This window comes from Ambystoma mexicanum, chromosome 1q, assembly GCF_040938575.1.
Source record: "Ambystoma mexicanum isolate Mex_15411 chromosome 1q, UKY_AmexF1_1, whole genome shotgun sequence".
NCBI lineage: Eukaryota > Metazoa > Chordata > Amphibia > Caudata > Ambystomatidae > Ambystoma > Ambystoma mexicanum.
The window spans coordinates 295,586,985-295,613,032 of NC_090922.1; the positions used below are offsets into that span (position 1 = coordinate 295,586,985).

Consider the following 26,048-nt stretch of genomic DNA (forward strand, 5'->3'; position numbering starts at 1 on the left):
CTTTGCAACCAGAATTTTTGCCGAACATTCTCTCCCTTTGTAAGATACTGTGCCATGAAACTCGCCAGTGAGAGCAATGTCTGCATCTCCATAACCGCAGGGTTGTACTTCAGCGGGAAGAAGAAGATCAGGAGTCTTGCCTAGAATATTCTTGAAGGTATCTTCTGATATTATGGTCCAAGGCGAACACGAATCCACCTTCATCTTGATGTGGCACCCATCAATCATGAAATGGTCAACTGGTCCCTTGGCATCACCTGATACAGCATCTGGAACACCTGCCTAGCATTTCTCTCCTGGACAGGTGGCTCATATGGCATTCTTTGGAGGGGCTGGGTGGAAGATTGGTATTCTGTGTCTCTTTGTTCAAGACAATTCACCGAAGCATCTTTACACATATTCGCAAAATGACCCTTGCACTTGCACTTGTAGCATTCTACAACTCTTGCGGCACAGGATGGAAAATTTGATGAATGCCTGGTACTTCCACATCTAGAGCACATCTGACTGGGGGCCTCCCAGGTTTGGGGAGGAATGGTGCAGGCGGAGGAATTGCCGCCGCCATTATGTCAAAGTCAGAGGTGCGCTCTTGGTCTTGCAGTGTAACACTGAACAATGGCAGAATAGTATGAGCTGGAAAGCCTGACAAAATCCAAGAACTTGATGTGATGAGCACAGTCAATTATGACATCACAATGGGCATCAGCACAGGGAAACTCTAGTGTGATGATTCCTATAAGAACACAGTCAATTATGATATCACAATGGACATCAGCCCAGGGTATGGCCTGCCTGAGGGCTCTGAACAGGGTGCTCAGCAAAATACCATTTGTTGCATCACAATAACTAAATGGAATGTCAAAACTCTGTCCTGGACGAGAAGACTGTGCCAGTTGCTGAGCAACCACTTGCAGTCTTTGAAACTGTTTCAGGTGGGAACTTTCCCTAGAGGCCTTGAGATTTCCTTAGCATTTCCCAAAATATATAAAACCTCTTGTGTGGTTCTCATACGAGAAAACACACACAATCCGTCATGAACGTGAGTATGGAGTATTTTCCAATGCTGATGTGGGCTCCACCCCCTATTTTTGGGCACCCCCCTCTGACCTGGAATGTGGGGCAGCGCCTGCTGCACCGGCTCAAAATGCTGAGAGTGCGCCGCTCTGAACTCCCATGCAGGGAGGAGCGGCCCTCATAGGGCACAGCGGGGTGCTTCAGTCTTCAGTAGGGAAGTGCTGGTGGCTTTATCCTTCCTTTTTTTTCCTTCTCAGCTGCGGAAGGGGAACAGCTGAGTGTAAGCAGGGCTCGTCCTTGTCGCAAGTGTTGAAATAGGACCGACGCCGTAAGGAGTTTAACAAAAGGCTTTATTTAAGTTAAACTATGCACAGGCAGCAGACGCACCTTCAGCTTAAGGTACTCAAGGCAAACTGTCTGCCAGTTCAAAGCATACAGTACATACACATTCCGAGAGAATCCTAGGATGCAGGAATTCTTGAATGTGTAGGCATTAATGGAACACAGCATAATAAACACTCCAAAGGTCTGTAACACATATAAACAAAACGATATGACATTTAAACCTAACACCTGCCTCTGGAAAATTCTCACATTTCTTATCCATTAAGTTTCCCTCCCGCCCCCAGCCTTTATTCACTATCCCTTCTCAAAACCCCTCTAGCCTATAATGACTTCAACCTTCCCTTGTCACCATTCCATCCACAGCGCGCATACTCAGCATCACTATAATGCATTATGAGGAACGTGTATTATGACCCAATAATGGTTGCCTCGAGATTCTGGTGACATTTACAGATCTTTATTATGTTGGAACAAGATCCTCTCCGGCCACTTCCTTCAAAGACACAAAACACATATCACTATCTAGGTCTCAAGCCATTAATTGGAGAATATAGATAATACTATATAATCAAAATAGAGTGCCTGTTAGTTTATGAGGAAGCTGCAGTAATACAACAGAACTTTTGTGGAAAAAACCCAGTGACGTGGATCCACCAGTCAATAAAAAGCACTCTTTCATCACTTTCTGTACTCGGAATGTGCACAAGAAGCCCTCTGTTAGATGGACTTTTCTTTCGGTAGCGTGTACCTTTTCCAAATAAAAGGGAAAACAGACATAGGATTGGAGACATGCGCATTACATGGTGCACAAATAACACGTTGCTGAAATGACATGTTCCAAGGAGTAGCGACGGGCCACATAAATCCAATAAGTGGCAAAACAGTATCTGGAGCACTGCACAGGATGAGAAACGGAAGACAGATTGCATCCTCATGGAAATTGAAAAACAACACACCAGCTCAGAAAACGGAAACCAGACACAGGCCCAAGAATGGGGAGCAGGACAAAGGCAAGGAAAGGGGGAATAGCACACATGCTCAAAATTGAGGAGCACCGGAATGTGGCAGAGGGGGGCATAATAGAAAGAGGATCTATGTGATTTGAATGAATTCCATTATAGAGAATGCTTTTTGACTGAACCCAAAACAACGAGAAAAATACTGAAAGCCCCCTGTTTTTCTATAAGCCTAAGCCAAACCCAACCGCACCCCAGCCCGTTTTACCCTCTTACCCCACCCCCACATACCTTTTTACCAAATTTCGGTATTTTATTCGTTGTTCATGTTTTCGGTAAAAAAGCATCCTCTGTAATGTATTCGGTAAAATCACTGGATGCCATAGAAAGAGTGGCAGTGAACAGGCTCAAGAGCAAAAGGTGGCTGCAGGCTCAAAGAAGGGAGGGCAACTATGAGGTAGGGGGAAAGCCACCAAAGTTCTGGTGATCAGGAACAGTGTGCAAGCTGGCTCCAGGTGTGGGAGGGGTAGGGTGGGTAAAAAGCTTCATGTGAGGGGTAGTCAGTATTTTGTGGGGTGTGTGCAAATGGTGCTGGGTGGCGGATGACAGTTCCAGTGGGCAGGAATGATTCTAGAGGGAACAATGGACAAAATGGCTTTTGAAATTAGCACAGCTCAATAACAGCTAAGGAGGGAGGGGGGAGAACGGCAAGCTGATCAGGGAACACCTGGCCGAAGACAGCATTTTAAGGAGGCGTTGCCTACTCTAAATCATCAACCTGCATCGCCTGCAGTCTATTGCCTGGGATACGTTCACTATACCAGTTAATTCCATTGTTAATTAGGGAGCATACTTCAAGAGGGGAATTACTAGATTTTTGTCTTGTGGTCTTTCAGTTACCTAAAACATGCAGTGTTTGCTCTGGGAACATCCTGACCCACCGGGATAGCCCTCTCACTGCCCCTGGGTACTTTCATCCCTAGATAACATTTACCTCAATCTTACGATAGCAAATGAGACCAGTGCATCTTTAGGGGGAAGGGAATGTACGGAAAAGGAATGGGGTTATAAATGACACCACCCATGTTTCAGATACTTTATCAGCAGAGTAAGAGACTAAGAAGATTAAGAATTCAATTATCAGGTACTTGTCCACCACTGGCCAAGACGGTGCTGCATATTTAGATTACATTCTCCACACCAGTGTATTCTTTGAACTCCCCCCCCCCACACTCCTCCTAGTAATTGAAATTGCCCTGACATGGGCACCCACCACATGCCCACCTGAAACTGAGTGCAGGAAGATGCTGGCGGAAGGAAGACGGCCTGATGGTGGAGGAATTTCGTCCCTTCGCATTCTCTTGCTGAGGCAAAGTCCACAGCAAGTCAAGTCCATCCAAGCACAATCTGGAGGTTAAGAAGAGTGGCGTGTCTGTCATCAGGCTACCGTACCTCCGAGGCATGCCTTCTCAAGTGGTTGTCATCAAGAGTTGATGGGCGACTGTCGATGTACAATGCTCTGAGGGAGACTTCTACCATACCCTCAACCTCAAGCTCCAACAGTGTATCTGTGCACTGATTGGTCTTCCCTGAGGCTGGCCTATCTCTATAACCATATACATGCTCTTCATTCAAAATGTACTACCTTGCATATGTTCACGCTAATGGTAAAGAATTACAATCCATTTTGTGTCTCGTTAATTTTACAGTTTTTCATCACGGACGCTGCACTGGGCTGCCATGAAGCCTGTAGCGTTTTCTAACACTGTCTCAATGCTGATCACTTTCCTAGCAGCACAGATCTTCACAATTCAAGTCTGTGCTCCCCACTATGACTCCAATGGTATATGCTGCTCTTCCAGGATCATAGACAGCTCGCATTTCTTGATCTCAGTCTGCCGTCGGAGTCCTCAACAACAAGCTTGGAGCATGGTTCAATCCACACTCTTTGTGGTCTAGCTGGTTGCACGCAGGTGTCATCATGCTCAATTCTTTCCAGGCCATCATCTCCAACTACATCTTGCCTTATATGCCAACTTAGTTGACTGCTTGACCCCCATCCCTTTTAACCACCAAGCCCCTGCCACAAATTTCCACAAGACAATTGTAATACTGATGAAGTCCAAAATTAATTTTGTGGAAAAATCTTGGTAATTTCAGTTATTGAAGAGTGGTACCACAAGTTAACTTTTCCATTCAAAGCCCCAAATGACATCTTTGCTGTCAGATTTCTCAAACGTTGCTCAACCAAACGTGGCTGTGTTGAAAGTAAATGCCAGCAGTAGAATTTATAAAAATGGTGAAACTTTGAACTGAATAATTGGAAAAAACTTGTATTCTCATACTGAATGTTTCTCTATCTCTGTCTCTCGGATGGAAAATCATGAATGTAGTACAACATCATGTAATATATTTTTTAAGGTATAGTGCAGTTTGTTTCACTTTGAAGAATATGAAGTACTGATACACTTACTTTCTTTTGCAGGTTTACAAAGACATGGACTACATGGTGAAGGACAAAGTCTTCCTTGAGCGCATCATGGGCATGGAGTTCCAGCAGCCCATAGAGAGGTCCATCTTGTACAATGGTAAGAGAGATGTCGCTTCTGTGATAATCGGTCTACACTTTAAAAATAAAATGTGGGTTTCCCAGTAACTCATGTTGCATCACAACAAACAAACATTAAAAAAAACACACAGGACGAATTATTTTATTTTCTATAGCCATTGCTCCATTTTAGAAGGAAGTCCAGCATTTAATAAGAATATATGTACAGTTTCATGAGGTGAGGGCGGTAGCAGCCCTGTCGAATTAAAATTGTGTACATGTGGCATATGTAGATCGTGTATTTAGTACGTTGTGTATATCAGTCTCTGATATTAATTCAAGTGGCACTGTTTTGACGACTATGTGTTATTTATTTGCTATTAGAAATCTTGAACGTTTCTTAAATTTGCATAAGAAATGAGGTGTCGAGACATTATTTTACCTTCCTTTGAATTCATTTTGGGGTTTCTTCACATTCTGCTTTAGTAAGTTTAGAATTTTCCCCATATCTTTTTTTTCTTTGTTAATGCATGGATCTACTCTTAACAGGATCAGCGTCACACACTCCATGCATTTATGAAAAGTCCATGATTGATGATAATAAATAGAATGAGCAGTTATGTGCATCAGTGAACATCCTGCCTCTCTGGGGTGTACATGTGCAAAGAATTCCAGTTCCTGGGGTATCATAGTAAAGACACCCCGACATCCACCACCACACTGATATGCTTCAAGCTAAGAAGATGTAACAGCCGCTAACAAAGTATCAGGCCCTTTAGTTTTAGTAGCATAGCCTAACAGAGTGGCTTCCATTCTGCTGAGGCCTGTGTGCAAATTGTAGGTCACAGATTTCATTCACCCCCTTTTGAAGTTGCTTAAATGAGTAGCATTGAGCAGGTTCTTAGTGACCAGTAAGATTTAATTTATTGATATGTTTAGAGTTTCTGTAATGTTCTGGTCAAGTTGCCATTTAATTACTTGGTAGTATTTGTTGCTCCTCAGACCATTGTCTTGTATCAGTTTTCATAGACAGACTTCGGATCTTTGTCAATGTTGCAACTCAGTTATTTGATCTCGCAGGGTGAGTGCATGGATCCCTTAAGGGGGCTCTAAGAGCCATGCAGGGAGAAGTATGTTTCTGTCTCTTGGTACAGGTCTTGCCTGAATCGGATGTAGTTTGGGTTGTCATGGAGTGATCACCGTAATTCTAAATCTATCGGTCTGGTCTTTAATTCGTGTGCCGGGGCATAACCAGCTGGTATAGCCCTGCGGGCCAGGGATTACCGCCTTATTTTTATTCTCTTAGTATGTTACAGACAAGCCCACTACATAGAGTATTAGAATTAAAACATGAGTGCATCTTAAAGCCACGATATGGATGTATTGGATTTATAAAGTGCAAACGGTTACATGTCTTTCTAACGAATCCCATGTATCGAAAGCATATTATAACTAATAATATATAACGAAAGCATATTTACCGAAACGCAATTAAAAACATGAGAGCGGTTCTTATATCGAAACGTGTATAACAAAATGAATATATATCGATAGTAAACAAAGAACTCTGAGAAAAAGGCCATAATGAGGAAGTATGTTTGAAAACAAGATCAACGGTTCCATAACAGTTCATTGAGAGACAAAATATTGTGGTGACTTGACTAAAGAGAGTAACAGAAGAAAAATAATACAAATGCAAAACTCAGCCTTTCAACTGCTCAGGTAAGATTTATAACGTGAAAGAGAAGCAAAACAATGATTTGAACATATAACAGTAACAATAGAGCATTTGAAAAGGGTTCTTAATTGACATTTCAGTTAGTAAAACAAGGTTTTTCATTCATTTTAGAGTTCGACATGAGTGACTGCCTGCAATATGTTGAATCAAAAAAAGGGAAAAGAAAAGTTGATTATAAAAGGTTTTATAATGAACAAAGAAAAGGAAAAAAACAATAAAATATATTGGAAATGAGCAGATTATTATGTGCACAATTGCAGAGGAAGAGCAGTGACACAGGGGGAGGCAATGCTTAATGAGAGAGCCCACAACAACATTCCAGACAGCACAAAAGTATTGGAAATGAAGGCACTTGTGGATTCAAATGAAAATGAGCCCAGTGGATCAATAATAAAAAGGGTATGCAACGATTTACCATTTCACTTCGCAGGCCAAATGCCTAATGTCAAACTACTACAAAGCCAGTTGTGTAAACACAGACAAAAAAAGCACATTTTTGACCTGCTCCACAAAGATTTCAAGATGGGGAAAATTCCACCAGAATTGTTGGTAAGTTCAAAAAATGAAAACGTTTTTCTGTTGGATAACGAAACAATCAAACAAAGATTGGTAATTTTCAGAACCACTAAAAACATTGAATATTTGAAATATGCAAAACAATGGCAAGTAGACGCAACTTTCAAGGTCTGGCCAAAACCATTCTCACAGTTTTACAATGTGTACAGGATAATGAAGACACTTTGGTTCTGTTAATATTGACACTGATCTCATCTAAATCCAAAGAAAATTTACAATCAAATATATAGGTTTATATGAGAAAAAATATCCCCAAATGAGCCAGAAATAATCATTTTAGATTTTGAAATACGGCAAATCAAGGCAATAACAGAAATCTTTCAAAAGAGTAAAATACAAAGTTGATTTTTTTCATTTCACACATTCATTATGGCGTAAAATATAGGCAAATGGAATGCAAAATTCAACATGAAATTACTGTTTGCATTAGCTTTTGTACCAGATAATCATGTAGAGGAATGTTATGAACTTTTGACACAAACTCACTTTTATAAAGCAAATGAATAATTTTTAGAACCAATTTTGGACTATTTTGATTCCACATGGATCGGACAACTAACAAGAAGTGGGACACGGCAAAGACCATGTTTTAGCAAAAATCTGTGGAATTGTTACACAGCAGTAATACATAAAAATGCTAAAACTAACAATAAACTAGAGGGATGGAACAATGGAATCAGACAGCCATTCAAAACTTGCAATCCGACTTTATCGTGCTTTTTGCAACATCTGGAAAAAGAACAATCATATCAAGAACTAAAAATTTCACAATGTATATCGAAAGAAAAAACAACAGTGCAAAGAAAAAATATCGGAACAACCAGCAATGACTAAAAGAATGTGTACTTGCATTTGAAAAGCAAGAAAAAATAGCTTATCAGAGCAGCATTGCATTTAATATCAACTATTGAAAAATAAAAAATATCACTTATCACTGCGAATGCCAAAATTAGGAACACCAAATATCTACACGCAGAACATACTACAAGTAAATCCAAATGGGGAAAAGCAATCCAAAAATTTAAAAAATCTCAAAAATCCATAGTCCAAAACACTGGAAAAAAAACACATCCAATCCACGGTCTGGGAAATCCACAGAAAGCAAACACTGTTACAACTCCAGAGAGGCACTCCATCCACTGCAATGCGAGAAAATCCAAAATGGCCACGAAGGTTCCGGTGTATCCCAATGAGAAAAATGAACTATAGACCAATGCCTACTCGTCAAAAAAAAGATTGCTTTTTATAAAACATTTAATGTATTTAATTAAAATGTTATTAATATTTAAAATAAAACATAATATATGTTTTTCAATTAAAACGGTTAAAAATTAGATATAAAAATGTTAAATGGATTCTTCATTAAATAATTCGACATATAAACAATTCATTATGTGTTATTCGTTATTGAAAACTCAGCAAAACATGATTCGATATAAAATAAGTCTTTATTAACACGGTATGCCAGTGCAAACCTAGCTGAGAAGCTGTTTCTTACATGCTGTTTTTGTATTACTTACATCAAGCCTCCTGGAGGGGTATGGTGATGCTGACGATGCAAGGATGTTTCCGAGTGATAAAGGTGTCTACATTTCTACCAGTCCTAACAACCTGGGTTCTGGTACAGCAGAATCTACATGTGTTGCTTCTCTGGTGTACTCCTCATTTTCCAAAGAGCATTACTGTTGCCTAAGTACAGCTCAGTTTGGTTGTGTTTATATCCCGACTTGACTTGCTCAAGTTGTTGCAGAATGCGCAATCGCTGCCTTCATCATAAGGTTAGATGGTTTAGGTCCAATTCAAAGGTACGGTTACTATATATCTGTAAATATTTGGGAAAATCTCTACCATAACTGCTGCTCCAATTATTACTTTGCAGAATTTGAATGATACCTGCGGCTGTTCCACAAAACACACAGGCTGCAGAATAAAAGAGTGAAAAGATCTCATCAGTTGCCATCTCATTCACGCCCTAAAAATGGAGCCTGATATAAGAGCATTAGCCAAAGCGTGGGGTGGATTTAGCAAGATCAAAAAGTGATGCCTTGCGTTAGGGCCAATGTACAGTGTGATTATTACATCTGTACAAGAATGAAATGATGAGACCTTTTCTTTCATCGCATGTGTAGCGCCAGCATTGCAGCTGTGATAGATATAAAAGACAGGCTGTGTTAAAGTCTTTTCCAGCTGCCACAGTAATATTTTGTGACGTTCTCTGTATTCCAAACAATTTAGGCGGTGTAACTCAACATAGGGAAATAATTCATGTGTATGTCTCATTTTAATATATATGCATCACTGATATCCACAGAAGCACAGACGTCCTAAAAACCCACACTCAGGTCTTACCAGGATTGGTATTATTTGACCGTGAGTCACTGGCATAGTGCAAGCAGGAGCTGGTTGACCTCTAACCCATCGCTCCTGGGTTTCATGCAGCAGTGCATGAATGTTGCCTCCTTGAAAACCTCACATCAATTTTTCCAAAATACTTCCCTCGATTTTGTCAGCACTATGATTTTTTTCTCAGAAAATGTTCTAGCAGACATTGCGCCGTGTTCTTATTCTGAATGCAGATTCTGGTTTTGCTAATCCACGGCCTACTTTCACTGGTGGCCATGCCTATATACTTCTTTCTACAGGGGTAGGATATAATGTACAGAGCAAAGGTCAAGTTACAATTGATAAAGAAACTTCCCCTGCCTATGGAACCCAAATCCAAAGACGTCAGCTGTCAAACTTGCAAACAGAAAAAGACACAGTCATGTTGCGGTACTTGAGGAAGACCATGTGTGGGTTAAAGGATGGTTACTGGAGAGAGGGTGATACACATTTATCGCAAATACGTGTGGTTCTCACAAAGGCTAATTCCACTTTAGGCAATGTGATGGACCACATTATGGATCCTCCATTGTCATAGGGTAATTGGCCTGGTTTTTTTGGATTGATGTTATGGGAGTTACACAAGTTCGTGAAGAAGATTAGATGTACCAGTTGTTTGAAACTGTGACGCCCTCGGATATTTAGTGCAGTATTAGTTGATTTTGTAAAGTAATTGTATATGTTTCCCTGGAGAATTAATCAGTTGCCAAGAATTTCTGCATGCACATACTATACCTGTGGTCGAGAACAATCACGCCTGTAACGTTACTGTGTAGACGGATTCTCAGAACTGGCAAAAGACACTTGGATCTAGCTAAACTCAATCAAAGCAGGTGGCACAGCAGTAAGACTCACATTTCAGGAGACATTGGGTGGTACAATGAGACACACAAAAGGCACTCAAAAAAATCAAATTAAACAGTAAGCATAAAAATACATTTTCAACATTAAAAATCACGCCACTGAAGCAATACAATACACATATATCTGTTTCTGTTCACAGTTGGTGATCTCACTAACCACACTTTCCATTCAAGACAGTTAGATTTGTTTCAAATATGAAACATGAAAACGGTGCTGTAAAGCAAGCAAAGCATAGGCGAGCAATCAAAAAGCAATTAAAATGCAAGGAAACCAATCTAAAAACACTAACAACTATGGAAACAATTTACCCTCCCGTATAACCTATGGCCCCTATGACTTAAGAAGTTCTTCCCTTTTAAGGTGAGTAGGCCTAGTGCCCATAAGAGTCCCGCCCCTCTCGCCCCCCAAGTAGGTACCTTCGACAGTTGATCAGAAGGCTTTAAAGTGAAGAAACAACTGTTGGCAAAGCCAAAGGAGGAATATAGAAGGAAATAGGGCTAGCTAACTCTCGCAAAGGAACATAATCTGAAAATGAGGAACTAAGGATTCTAGAACAGGAACTGACCAAAGGAGCCTTGTAAGTGATTTCAATCCAGCACTCCAACTAAGTCAATGCCTAGTATGGGATGCCCAATGGAAACCCTTATTTATATATTTCTATGTCAAAAGTTTGTTTAATTCTGGATGATGGACCCTTATATAACGCCCCTCTCTTTGAATTCCCCTGGTCTCACTGAACCAAGAACTAGGTTTATTTTGCAAATTAAAAGATTTATTTGAAGAATTGAACAATATATAGATTATACTTTTATGAATATGAAAAATATCTGAATATCACACTTATGAATATGAACAATGATCAGCAATGGGTAATATTACAGTATCAACAATCTCTTTAATCAGTTAGGAGTAGAAATAGGAAGAATAATGTAGCAGAGAATACTTTGTATGGTTCAAGGAAATGCAATAATAGGAAAGAATGCAACACAGAAATAAAACTTGGTATGAATTCAATCAAAAGACAATATGATCACTCTTTCTCCCTGTTATTACTCACTCAACCCAACATGCAATATGAAGAGATGGAATGAGGGCACAAAGGTATCAGGAATAACAATCGACAATGCAGTCCAATCCCACTTCCCCCAGCAAGCAGAGAGAAACAGGGTTGATTTTAAACATGTCAAAATGCTTTAAAATGTAGTTTGAATTGAATGGGAAATGGCTAAAAATGATTTTAATTCACTAAATGTATTCAGAACTAGTGAGAGTTGCTTTGGATAGGTTCAGGTCAACACTGTAACGCTCACCTGATTCCCGCAGAAGCGCCGGTCTTGACTGGGTGAATGCCGTATCTTCAAAGGTGATGTGTAACACACGGTTGGCTCTTTGGGCTGGACCTCTGTGCACCGTATGTCTGACTCGAAGAGTAAGATGTCTGCAGATAGAAAATATGGGATTAATGAACTGGGGTTATTGGGTGCCTCTCTCCTCTTCCCTTTCTCTTCTCCTGTAGAACCCCAAAGGTTAACGCCCTCACCTTAGGTAAGTGAACGCCGAGCTCTCCATCTGCCTCGGGGCAGGGCGCCGTAACCAGTTTCTTCACTGGATAAGGGTGCAGGCCTCTTGACCTCAGAGGACTGCTGTCCGTCGTTAACTGCACGAACGGTAAGTTCTGGCACTTCAAATGTCTTAAAAGTCTTTTGTAATGATATCTCTTGTTTTGCAGGGTTCCGGCGATGGCGGATGGCGGGCTGATGAGAGATGAGGATCGAACCCGCGTGAGGAATAGAAGCGCCTGGAAGCACGTAAGTAAGCGCTTGTAGCCTGCTTCACGATGCGCACAAACTGTCCCTTTTATCTTGCAGGTACAAGTTCGAAGCTTTAGAGAAGCTGAAGGGTGCTGGAATACCCACTGGATTCGGCGTGGGAAGGAGTAATGGCACGTGAGTAATAAAGTTGCCCAATGTCTTTAAACGCACATTCTTTTGTCTTTCAGATGCGGGATGCAGCGCCGAAGGCCTCCGGAGCGTGCGAAGAGCTGGTAAGCTTTTGTCTTTCAGATGCCAGAATGCAGTGCGAAGACCTCCGGAGCATGCGAAGAGTAGGTAAGCCTTTGTCTTTCAGATGCCGGAATGCAGCGCGAGGCGTTGGTGACAGCCGATGGACCAGGTAAGAGATGCGCTGCCACTGAAGACCGTAGTGCTAACCTGTTCTTTCTTTGTCTTTACAGGTGCTGCTGAAGACTGGATTCCAGGATGGTAAGCCTTTGTTCCCTTAGGCCCAGGATCAGAAGCAGAAGACACGATGAGCGTTCTGCTGCAGAGAATGCAGAATAACGCAAAGCAAGATTCATCCATCGGGTGTGGTTTAAATAGCCTCCTGTAGTGCTTAGGTGTCTCCTCCCTCAGCCTCGCCTAGGTAAGAAAAGAGTTCCTGCTTTCCAGAAGAGTTCCCGTGTTCTGAACCTAGGGAGTGGCTCCTGCCCCACCCAACAGGAAAAGTAGTCCCAAACAGAAGAGGATCAGGGGCTCAACTGGCAGGTAAGTAAGCAGCATGGTCTGCTGCAGGTAAGTCCACCCAAGCATTATGAGCCCGGCGCTTGCAGCGCTGGGACTGGGCATCTTTATGAGCCTGGTGCCACTGGCTCCAGGACAGGGTCCAAAAGGTCCCAATTGGGACTGGCTGGCACTCGGAACCGGGGTTATGGGTCTGCTTCCAAGGGAGTCGGGCAAGTCCTGATCTTTTGGAAGCAGAGATCATGACAAACACTAGCAATGATTATAGAATGATTAGCAGATGGGAAACGAAATTCAGAAGTTGAAAGCAAGAAATAGTATTTTTACATAGAATGAAATTGAGCCAAATTGCAAATCGCAGCAACTTTTCCGTGTGCGGGAAATGCGATTACGGAAACACTATAAGGAATTGAATTGAAATAGCTTCAAAATGACGTTTAAATTTTGTTTCTAGGACGTACGGTTCAGAAGTTACAGAGGTTTTAGAGAAGGTAGATTTTTCAGAAACGGAGTCAAGATTTCAAAAATAAAAGATGTGCTTTAAAGATTCAAAACCAAGATGGACTTATACTAAGGAGCTATGAAAGTACAAGATACCCAACGGGACAAACACCAGACCAGGGCGCCTTCCGCTCTGATTGCTGTGCGCCAGGACACTTGACTTTCTTCAGAAAATATCAGCGCACAGATGATTACTGCTACAATTATCACAGACAATATAATGAGAAGAATTCAGGATGGACACAAGATTCTATAATGCAGTTCTGGATAGGTCGAAATGGATTGAATAACTAAGAGATGACTATGGACAGTTCTAGACTAAATACTCACTCCTATGGCTTTGAAATGGAATGGTCCCGTCAAAGATCTGGTCAAGGGTTTGGCTGGCATTCTCTCACCACCGGACAGAATCAGGGCACCGGGACTCTGCTCTCAGCAAGGCACTCTGGTCTGCGCGGCCTCTTGGACTGGATCTGATGGGTTGGTTCTGGGTACAGCTCTGCTCTATGGATCTAGACCTTGGTTCTAGCTCAGGGTTCTTGGCTAGAACAGCAAAACAGCTCAGGCATGCTGTTGGATTTTGTGGTGCCCCTTGGAATTTTAGGGGTTAGGATCAGGTTGCTTAAGATTCTGAAGGCCAGCTGAGAAGAGTTCAGCTTTGTGGGTTAGGCCTCTCTGCTTCAAAGTTCTAGAGTCTGGTTTCTGGATCTATGTCTGGAGCCTGGATCTTCCTGCAGGGTGCTTTGCCAAGAAATCAGTTGATGAGTGGAAAGTGTGTGTCTTTTCTGTCCTCGGCAGTCCCTATTTATCCATTTTCAAAGTGGGTGGGGAGGCTGATTATCTATGCCCAACCCTCTAAGGATCTGATAGGTCAGAGAATTCCCTGTCCCTTGATTTGAGAAAGGAACAGTGTGTCATCATATGTCAAAGTGATGCTGCCATTTACAACCTAGGGAAGAACCTCCCCTTTGTTTTTACTTAGAAAATTATTTTTCCCAAAAAACATATTTCCCATATGCACAACTTATTGATAATACATAATTACATGACAGATTGCTTAAGGTATATTGCTGTGCAACTCTCATCTTCCTGCGGGCTTTAGTTCATAAATGACAACTTTTGGTGGGTTTCTCAATGTTAGTTCTGCACCAATTTTTATACATGCATACACATCCCATCTTGGCATACTCCTGTAATTTTTCATGTTCCTAACATAAACACAATGGCTACAATATGAATAATTTCCAGGGTTCAGTCTTAGAACATCGCACAGATTCCAAATTAGTCTTAAACTGTGAGCACATTTTTCGTTTGAACAACCTATAAGTTTCATATTTTTGTCAGTTCAGTACACTTTACTATAAGCATTTTTCTAAAACATACATTTACTTCAATCTTCAATCCTCATTTCCAGTCTGGCCCGCCTCCAAAGCTGGGCTGAGTCAGAGGGTCACATGGCTTGCCTTCCTGCCAGAGATGTTGTTGTCAGTCACACCCGAATTAGCATTTTCTATTCAGTTCAAGGAACCCGTTGTTTTCTGCTCAGGGCAGCAGAGGAAATCTCCTCCCCTTCTGATTAAAATGCCAATGTGATATCCTCTCCTTTTGGTGGGAATGAACAAGGTGTGAGTTTCTCAGAGAAAGAAAGCCTTTTGGAAGTTTTAGCTAAATCAGGTTATCTTATGGTCAATTGTAACATAGTTCCTTGTGAAAACATTACATTTATACATTTAAAATCAGCAAACATATCTTTTAATGCCAGTCTTTTTCAACATGAAATCCATGTGTGGCACTCTATATGGCATTTTAATGGAAATCCCTTCTTTGGCATAGTTTGAGTTCAATGAACAACTTTACACCTGACAGGTTTTAAATCGCCGGCTTCTGACAGAGGCGAGTAACGGTACTACAACCATTTTTGACAGATTTCTTCCAGCAAGCAATCTTCAAAAGTGGACTTTGTTCAGATAATATATACTTCTGTGGACATTGTATTTATGTGGATTCTCGAAGTAGAATGATGTTCACCACCCAACAAGGAGATTGGATCTTTTTGAGTGGTTTGTGAGCCATGTTTTTTGCAATTTTGACAGCCAGGGAAAAACACATTTTTAAAACAACTCTGTGTTTCTTTTGCAATGATTTTGCTCTGTGGGCAGCCAAATGATGGGTTTTGGCAGTGGTCTCCTGTGTTCCCACTGTCATAGGCAAATTTGGATGGTGGCCTACTTTTCAGATTTTTACTGCGCACTTTCTGGTGATTTCTAGCAAGCAGCATGCTTTCCGGTGGCCATTTCTGAGGTTTCTGCTGCCAGCAATGCACAGTAATGTTGCAGGGCCTGGACCAGTGGGTTGAAACATCCCACAGCCTAGGACAGGACTGGACGCCGGGAGGGAACTTGAGTAGCTTCAAGGACTGAAACTGGAGTAGAGCAACAAGGACAGAAACTCAAACGATAGGTGGGAAATCTATCCCAGGCTCAAAAAGGCAATGGTGCACAAAGGGAATACAAGGAATCAGGAAAACAGTGCCACACAGAACCCTTGGAGTGGAACTACAGCCCGGGCAAGCAAGGGGTGTGCAATGGGGCTGTATACAGCAGGAACAGAAACAAGGCATACGGAAGAGCTGTACACAACCAGAGGCTGGCACAGAACAATGATCTTGTTGAACGGCCTTGATCAGCATAACTGAGGTTCCACAGGAAGACAACATTGCCAGCCACTGGCTTTCAAGCTCAGAGAGTTTAAATTGTAAACACCCAAGAGGGACACTGATGGATTAAATGGGTCACGTGCTGTTCATGAGAGCTCCAGCTTGTGGGCGTAGTATAATTATTTTTGAGGAAGAGGGTAGGTTGGTGAAATGATCCAGGTACTGTTCATCAGTTCTCCATTTCCTGGTCACACTCTGGGTAGAGATTTAGAAAACAAAATACTTAATGTATCACAAGGACATGGGAGTACAAGGGGAATCCTGGAATGCATTGTGGGTTGGAGCAAGTTCTGAAAACGCGCACAGAGGGTTGTGGTAATACACTGTGGGTCAATCAGGGCTCAGGGTGATACAGAATACATACTCTACCCCACAGGATACGCGACCTGCTGGTAACATGGTGGATTTGTGACATGGGCTTACTCACTTCCCTTGCACATTTATCCTCACTGTGTCTGCCTCACTGCTGCTTAGTCTTGTTGACTGGTCAATCTCCTTAATGGCATCACCCTTTCTTGTTTATTGACCAACAGACCTCACATATGTGTCAACCAGATACAGGCACTGGTCAGCTAACTACACCCACTTATGATTCATTTGCACTAAAGCAGGGCTCTGTAACCATTGTCTCTCCAGATGTTTTGGCCTACAACTCTCATCAGACCAACCCAGCAAAGCAAATGGTTAGGGATCATGGAAGTTGTAGTCCGAAACATCTGTAGACACACAGGTTACACCCCTCTGCGCTATGCCAGCCTCCCTTCTGGTCATCCATCCTTGTTCACTTTGCCTTCTACCTCATTCAGTCATAACATGCCTTTCTCGCTGGTCACCCAACCCTGTTCACAGGTTACCCTTCATCTATCATTGGTCATTCTCCCCCAAGCACTGGCCACCATCTGCCACTTCTTATCACCCTCTTTGTTATTCATTGGTCACCCTGCTAGGTATTCATTGACTACCCAACCTCTGACTTGCTGGTTAAGATGCTGCTTCTTTTCCTGGTCATTCTACCACATTTTGCTTTTCAATGTTACTCACTGTGCTTTATATTGTTGTTCACGGTTTCATATGTTGGTGCATATAGATGTGACACACCATGTTCATGTGGGCCAAGATGCTGGACACTTAAGGATGGAAGTGATTATAATCCCTCTGTGAACACTGGTACTACAATAGCCAGTACTGGAGGTTTGATGTCCTCTGGCACATCTGCTTGCGCTGGGCGCCAGTATTAGAATAGCAGGTCCTGCTCCAGATTGGACTCTGAATTGAGATGTGATGGGGGAGCTATATGCTTGCTAATACTGCAATAGAGGCTAGTACCTCTATTGCAGTTTTAGGAGTGACCATGATTGAGATGCATCAGAGGAGCTGGCTCCCAGCACTGTAATATACAACTGTGCTGCACACCATTGTTGAGGTACATTAGACAAGCTGTTTGTGGTTCGCAGGATTGGACGTCCATTCAAAGAGCTGTGTTTACATCTGAAGCTGCAGAAAGGGCCAAGGGGCAGGTTTAGGGTATAGCTGTTGGGAGGGATGTGGGTGGTGGTGCGCATTGTTTAGGAGTGAGGTGCACTGGCAGGGGTGCAGTTTGATCCCCGTATTGAATTAGGGTATATTGTAGGTCAAGATTGAGAAACATTGATAGAGATGTGTCTAGTTGCTTAAATAGAAAAGCAGGGGGGCTGCATCAGGTTTCAGATACATTGGCAGGAAGGTCAGCACTAATGTTTGTCTCCTGCCCCTCCTCCCCACATGTGGCTGCATGAACACAACAAGCCTGTTACCTTCACAAAGAAAACTATTATTGACTTGGTCGGTGCCTGGATGCTTACAAGTGTTTCCCGTCCCCAGGCTCTCAGACACCACAGCGTCCAGTGGCAGACTATTTAGGCATCATTGAGAAAAAGGGCACCCCATGCGGCTCCAACAGCTCATAAACCAGGGCCTGCAATGTTTCATGATGGACATTAGTAAATTAAGTACACACGTCCGACTTTATACTTATGTATTATGAAAGCTATATGTATCATTGTTTGCTGTCAATGAAATGGAAATTGAGTGTTTAACTGCCTTTTTTTCTTCCTTCAAGATGACAGAGGTCTGTTCAGCAAGGTGCTGTTTTATGGGAATGAGCTGGTGCTGCTACTCTTCGATATCCTGCTGTTCAGCGTTGTCGATTTGGGAGCTCAAAACTTCGTGCTAGCCGCCATAATCACCTACATTGTTCAAAAGGTAAGGACTGAGAGCTGACACACTTAACAGGACTCAGTTGTACGCATTGCATGTGAATATGTGAGGGGAAACTGGGAATCTCTCCACGACTCCCACAGTCAGCAATATTCAGCAGGATTGATGAGTTGTTGAATGGAAAACAGAACAAACGTGAACTGTTTGACTGTAAATCTCCATTACACCTTGTCCAATCCATCCGTGTGAGTCCCGCTTGCTCCGGCCAAAAAAAAAAAAGAAAACAACGTAAGGCGTCTCCCTACCCATGAAGGTGCTTGGCAGCCTCCACGCATCCTGTAATTTTGCAAACTAAAAAGATGGATTGTTGATGTAACACCTTTTTGGATGGGGGAAGGATGCAGGACTGGGGCAAGGAAAGATTTTCTACAGGTGATGCAGACCAGGTAAGTAAATAGATATTACCCGCAAATCAATCCATCCATCCATCCATCCATCCACCCACCGATCCATCCACCCACCCACCCACCCATCCACCCATCCATCCATCCATCCATCCATCCATCCATCCATCCACCCACCCACCCACCCATCCATCCATCCATTCGAGTTCGGTCCTGACTTTGAGTGGGTGTACCGAAGATGGCACCATCTGCCCAACCAGCCTTCTATACATTTAGAGTAGGCTTAGAAATGGCAAAAAAAACAAAGTACACATACTCAAAAGCATACACTTGTACGTAATGAGAAAATAAATGTGATTGAGTCATTCAGAGGAAGCATGAAGAACTTTTGCGAAAGCTGAAGAAAAAGATGCTGCAAGGACTAACCTTGTAGTGGTAAGAGACCATGCATGGTTCAGCCCATTTTGCTGGATTGCAAATATACTCAAAGGATGCAGCGCGCCACCCTATTGATGGATCTTCCCTTAATTTTCTTGCCCGCTCTGCCATAGGTCTTTATGACAACAGTCAACAAACAACTGAATGTACCTTCTGATAGCTTACATCCCTTGTTCAATGGACCATGTGCAATGAAGAGAGAAGAAGCTCTTTCAAAATAGGCCATTCTTTCCACAGAGATCCAGAAGACCCAAACTGGATCCAGGGTTAGAAATAACTGGTCTCCTGCACTCACCTTGACATCAGGATGATATTTTGTTCCATATGCAATAGCCTTAGACCTCTGGAACGAACCTCAGGACTTGGTGTATCACCACTTTGTTGGGAAACACTATGAATAAGGTGGGCTGAAAAACCAAAGAGCCATACTCACCCACTTATCTAGCTGGTAATATTGCTGTGAGGAATACTGCTTTACTCGACAAATAGTTCATTGGTGTGTAATGGCTTCAATTGTGCTGCATCAGATAGGGCTTCCAGAACGAATGGTAAAGCCCATATTGGAAAAGGATTTCTCCATAGCCCCATGCCTCAAAGGGTTTAACCAAATGCTTGGCCAACTCAACAGCATCCAGATTATTTCAGGGGCTTGGAGATGTCCTAGTTATAGTCAGCTGGGCTATCAGTGAGGTAATAAGTGAACCCCTCATGAGTCCATCATGCACAAATTCCAAAACCTTGGGTGGATTGGATCATAGTCAATCCAGATGATGTTTGCCATAACATATTTGAAACACTGTCGAATGCTAACCTAAAGACCTCTTGGTTAGTGAGATCTGTGAATCTTGATTCAACAAAGCTATCTTTTTGATAGGTCTTGGTACTGCATGAACAGGAAAATCAGCAGATTCACTTGGATGTTGCTAACCACTCCAGAGAATAATCTGCCTTCAAACCTATTAGATTATATTTTTTGCCTAAAAGCTGATCTCTATGGTTGGGGATGCAACGGTTGGAGAATGTCTTCCTCCCTGCCTATTGCTATAAGCCTTGCTTACTTGATTGTCCATTCTGATCAAGACACTTCATTTGATCTGATCATGAAAACCCAGCAAGACTTTCCAACTGTCCACAATTTCTCTCCAGTGCCACAAACGCAGGAACACTGCAACAATGACCAGCGCTGGTCTGAAGAAAGCTGATGCTTTTAAAGTTGGGTAATGATCAAACGCCTCAGGTTATTGGCTTGCTAGCACCTGCAGCAACAGATGTTCCTTATCCTTCACCCAACCTTGTCCTGCAAAAGGGGACATAAAGCAGTGGGCAAATACTGCTGGGAAGCATAGTCTTTTGATTACAAAAAAAGCATACCGGCTGCCAAAACCTGAAATGGATCCAGAAGGTAAGTGACATGAAAAATAGGGTGTAAGAGCTCCTAAATCAACACAGTACTCTCATGTGGTCAGAAGATAAGTCCAATAGGGAACAGTCTCCAAATTATGGCCCCAAGTGGTGCAAAAGAGAGCAAAGGGAGCAAATTGTGACACTTGGGGCAAATCCCTTTTTAAGATGATCTCTGTTTGCCTTTAACTTCTTTCATATCTCCAAGGTATGTTTGTAACTAGCACGGATCTGGTGGAGCAAATCATCCAGAGAAAGAAATCCAGCATCCTGGAGAGACGAGTTGGGAAAAACTCTAGAAGGAAAAGTAGGGTCTCTAAATGGTAAAACTGTGAATTGTGTTTTTATAAGAAAACTCTGCAGTGGACAGGAAGCAATCCCAATCATCTTAAGAGGCCCAGCAAAAGCACCACAGGTATTGTTCTAGTGTTTGATTTGTTCTCTCTGTCAATTTTACTCCGGGGAAGGTAATGTGACAAATCTAGGGATGTTGTCACTGCTTCCCTGATGGGGTAGCTTCCCTTATGTAGCCAGGGAAAGTCAGAATCTACCTGACTCTGACCCTTGGGGGTGGCTATCGGTGGGAGGACCACATTGGGGGAGGACAACCCTCGAGGAAGCGAAGTAGATTTGCTGGGTCAAAACAGTAATTTCCCTAATTCCTTAGCCTCTGGTTACACCCACTTGCCCCCTTCCCATTCCTGTATGGCATATTGTAGGATGAATGTAGAACTTCCAGCCATAACGAAACACCAACAGTATTTATGTTCTCCTTTGCTCAAGAACACTGAGACAAGTTAGAGTACAGGAGTGATGAAGATTACTAGAAGCAGAAAGCAAGCGCTGCGTTCTAGTTGTTGGAAAGGGTTAACAGGTGTCGGGACATTTAAATACAATACACCTGAAAAGAGAGAGAGTGACTCACTTCTCCCTACATCAGTCGGGACACTGCAGAAGAGCTGGCAGCAGCGTTGAGCGGAAAAGCTGCTGGAAATGTCATCCAGAGAAGTCAGGCAGTGGAAATTTTGCGCGCATAAAAGCAGGAGCTTGTAGTGTTGAAGAAGGCGAAAGCGGGAACCGGAGTGCCGACTGGAGGTTCTCCCAGCCGACAAGCAAGCAGCAATGAGAACAGTGCGAGGTAAGGGATGCCAAAGCCGCCAACGAAGACAGGTAAGCCGAGAGAGAGAGGTTGAGACGCCGGGGTGCTTCATAGCAGATGCTGCGTACCGTTGTTGAACCTGGTAAGCCCAAACAAGGGAGCTATGATACCGTGAAAAGTGAGCAATGAGACTAAGACTACTGAAAGGTGGTGGCTGACATAATATATGAAAGGCATAATTAAAGAATCTTGAAAGTGGAAAAAAGAGAAGGTGATTGCTGATGAGAAGTGTGAGTCCGAGACTTGCTCCCAAATACTGGGTGAAATAATAAAGTCCCTGCAGGAGAGTAAAACAGGCATCCAGTGAGTCTGGGACCAGCGTCAAATTAATGAATTAAGAAAGTCCTGAATAAACCAGACATACTGCAAGTCTGAGAAAGTCCTGGCAGAAGAGTACACTGGGCACACAGCAAGTCTGGGACCCGCACCCGAATAGCCAAATAAGAAAGTCCTGGCAGGAGAATAAACTAGGCATATGACAAGTTGGGGACCCGCACCAATCAAGATTGTTGAATCTGAGAAAAGGGGAAACAGCCCCCTCAATGTGAAATATGTGAACTGTGAAAAAGCTGAACTCGGGGACAGAGATACACTCCCTGATCCTGTGGATTGTGGAAACTGAAATAGTTGAGCTGTGAGATTTGTGAACTGTGGAAGAGATAAGAGACAGAGACACACCCCTTGAGCCTGTGAACTGTGGAAATGTGACAACCTTGAAGGGTAGGCTCATGCCCCTTCAAATTGTTGAATGAGATAAACTGTGTGAACTGTAGGAAACCCAGGGGAAGAGTTGTCCCCATTTAGATTGTGGAGTATATTACTGGGACATTGAAACTGTGTAAACTGAAGGAAACTCAGGGGAAGAGTCGTCCCCGGCACCCCACACACCCGAGATTGAGGAGTATATTTATGCAACATTGGAATAGCCATCGAAATTCAGGGGAAGGGATGGTCACCCCTTGTGATGCTGGAAATGCATTGGAGGGACAGGGCCTCCCTGGCCTTGTCCTGTATTCCTTTTCCATTGTGTTCTGTGTTGTTTTATGCCTAGGAGTCCGTGTGGGACTCCTGACAGTGCAGCTCTTCCTGTTGTTGGTTTGGTGTACAGACCCATGGGATACCCTTATAGCACCCATGGGTGGGGGTACAACCCTTTGCCCCTAGTGTATGTTTTTGGGCACCTGTGGGTGGCCCACAGAGCAGGGTATGGGCTGGTGGCAGCTCCATGCTGAATTTGACAGGTGCCCTGAGTAGCCTCCATTTTGGGATACCCAGGCCCTGCCATTGGAATCAGTTGATTCCTGATGGAAAACAAGCTGGCCCCTGTGGCCTCTTACTTTCTATTACCTGTTAAATTGTTTTCCCAAAGTCCTGGGAAGCCCCGACTCTGTCCCTTCCCCCTGACTGGCTGTTGGGTGGAAGTTCTATATATGGTGTTGTTGTGAAGCCCAGTCCAGACTGGCTGGAGCCTTCCCAGTGACTATGTTGTGGGTACACCCTGTGGGTGGGACCTGGGTGAATGGAGTGTGTGACCAATATGCACTTCTTGTTGTGGCTGTCTGGTTTCTGGTATGAGAGACAAAGACTGAGACAGCCCTGCCCAAAACTGGCCTGAGTGCAGTGTGTAGTGTTGAATGTCTGGGTACTTGTCCCAATCCACATTCCTTGATGTGAGTGTCTGAGAGGGAGGAGGATGGCCTAAATGCACTGTGTACCTGATTGGCTGACTGACTGCATGAATGCCCTTCTGTATGATTGCCTGCTGAGTGTGACCCAGCAGTGTGGATGAGAGACAGAATAGTATATCTGGGGACCTCTCACCATTGGAAATTGTTCAGAAGCTGTGTCTACACTTGAAGAGTAACTGGAACTGCTGATCCTCGACACCCAGCTGGAAGAAGAAGACTTGCTGTTGCATTTGCTTCGACCCGATCTGAAAGATGCCGAATTAATCAGACTGATCAGAGAGAGGACCTGGTAAGGCGCCCTCCTCCCTTGCTCCGAGGGACCATCGAGCACCGCTAACCTTCGCCGAAGCTCCCTGGAAGTCAGTCCCTCGAAAGGCTGCCGACCGGAGACGCGGACCGCTGAGGAGAACGAAGTGAAGCACCAAGACTTTGCCGCTGTCGAAGTCCATTGCCGTCGACCAGGGTTCGCAGGTTTGTGTAACGGCTGCAGGCCCGTCGTAGTCGTGTTGCCCCAGAAGAGGGGACTGTTTGATGCCGTGCCGCCGACGACCGGAGCCGCCTGCTCCTTTGCCTAAGAACATTTGAATCTAAGGACTCCCTTGCCCGCAACGTCGACCGCTTTGTCCTGCCGGAGAAAGTCAAGGTCGCCGACGCGCCGAGGAGAATCCTCTGGTGGGTTTCCTGCCACCTGAAGGCCACAAAGACTTCGACGACTCGACGCCCTTGCTGGGCCACAGTTCTTCTGAAACTCTTTGCGGTCCAGAACTATCAAACGCCGAGGTGCCCCGCACACCTCATCCTCGCAGGGCGTTGGCGACGAGCACCGCCTGGATCGACGCCATGGTCTCGGCACCCTCGAACTTCTCATCGTCGACGCCAAGTTCACCTTCTTCGATGCCTCTCGACGATCCGTGGCTCCTGCTTTAAAGGGAGTCACTCAAGAAGGATCCGTCGACGCTTCTTCGAAGAACTCTACTCCACCAGGTACATTGGGGGGAGGGGGTAGAAACATTATAGGAGAGAATAAGACTATTGAGCAATATATGGACTGGGCTTGTGCTATATATCTTTATTTTACAGGTTGCCCAGGTGGGGGGGATCTCCACACAGAACTTTGCCTATGTAGCTGGGAGTATTCTGCCAATTGTGTCAACCATCTTTCTTTCCTTCCTATCTCTATTGCTGGTTTCCTTGTTATTAATCTGTGTGACATTCTAACAGTATAGTTGATGCACTTTAATGAGATCTGATAATATTGGTGGTACCACTTTAGAATTGTATATATTTACCATTGTTGATTTCTGAGTACAAAGTGTGTTATCGTGATAGTGTACATACCTTTGAATATTAATTATATAAAGACTGTGTTTTCAGTAATACAGTGTGTGGACATTCCTTTGTGGGGGTTGGGGACTACACTGTACTTAAGAACCAGCCTGCATCACCTCCTGAGAAGCTAGGCCTTGATTGCTCGTCCATTGCTACCTCATAGAGAATCTTGGCTGGGGTCCTCTGTGCCTCTCCTCTACCATGTAGAGAGCAGAAGTACATCCAGCCCCCTCCAGTCTTTATACCCCTTTTCTGGTGGAACTTTATTGATTTCATTTTACACTTTAGCACTTTATGTTTGGAACTTTGGAAAGAAGCTGCAGGTGTTCAGCTAAAAGATATCCCCACTTCACGTTACATTAAGTTTAGTGTGTAAAGGTCAGTTTGGGATTTTTCGACACAGGACAGAGACCTCTTTTGTTTTGGACATTCTGACACTGACGTTCTTTAGTTTTGTTGAGGCTGGGAAACCTCTCCCAGAGTTAGGGATAGGATCTTCTTTTATTAATAAAGGTTCAGTACCTGAACAGACACTATGTCACAGTCCTTCTCATGATCCCTTACAGTATCCAGAGAACAAATCCTTTTTAATACCAAAGAAGAGTCCAAACATGCAAGTTGCATTGGGATCCTCTGTTCAAAATAATAGTGGCTTCAGTCTGAATGCGTTGCTGCATTAATCTGTCAATTGCAGGTCTTACCCGGGAGTTGAGGTGCTTCGTCTTGAGGAAGGATGGCTGTCTGAAGGCAGACCAGACAAGATGACCCCCATAGACATGGACCAATTGCAGAGCAAACCCACTCAAAGGGAGAAAGAAAATCCTGTGGAGGTTCTAATAAATCATGAACAAGTCCAGATGAGTTTCCAGCAAACATTAAGCAACTGCAAACAGAATTCCAAAGTGTACAGGAGCTCATACGGTCAGGGAAGGATGTAAAAAGGGAGAAAGAAACTAGGAGAAGAAGCAGGGATTCCAAGGTACAGGAGAAACAAAACTTCAAAATACAGGATTTCAAATGAAGCACAGGGAAATGACTTGCGCTTTAAGGCACATTGTGTCTCCCTTGGCTGCAATGAAATAGCTGCTGTGCTGCTCCTGCCTAATCTGGAAGCAGAAACACGTAATCGGCAAGTCCAGGCAACATCTTGGAATGGGTGGCAAGTCCTGTCAACAGCTTGTATTGGGCAGCAAGTCTGATGCCATATTAGGATGGGTGTCTAAACAGAGAAACATGATCCGCAGCAGCCATAATGCCAATTCCAGGATATGATG

General features: G+C 43.4%; 1 protein-coding gene across 2 annotated transcripts in view; it reads left to right on the plus strand.

The window, feature by feature from the left end:
- LOC138527483 (meckelin-like) overlaps positions 1-26,048 on the plus strand; it is a 642,839-nt gene that overhangs the window by 610,359 nt on the left and 6,432 nt on the right. For both annotated transcript variants that reach the window (XM_069638711.1, XM_069638700.1), the window contains exons 26-27: positions 4,801-4,903; positions 18,258-18,400. In XM_069638711.1, the coding sequence (XP_069494812.1) occupies positions 4,801-4,903; positions 18,258-18,400 (246 nt within the window). The remainder of the gene's footprint in view (positions 1-4,800; positions 4,904-18,257; positions 18,401-26,048) is intronic.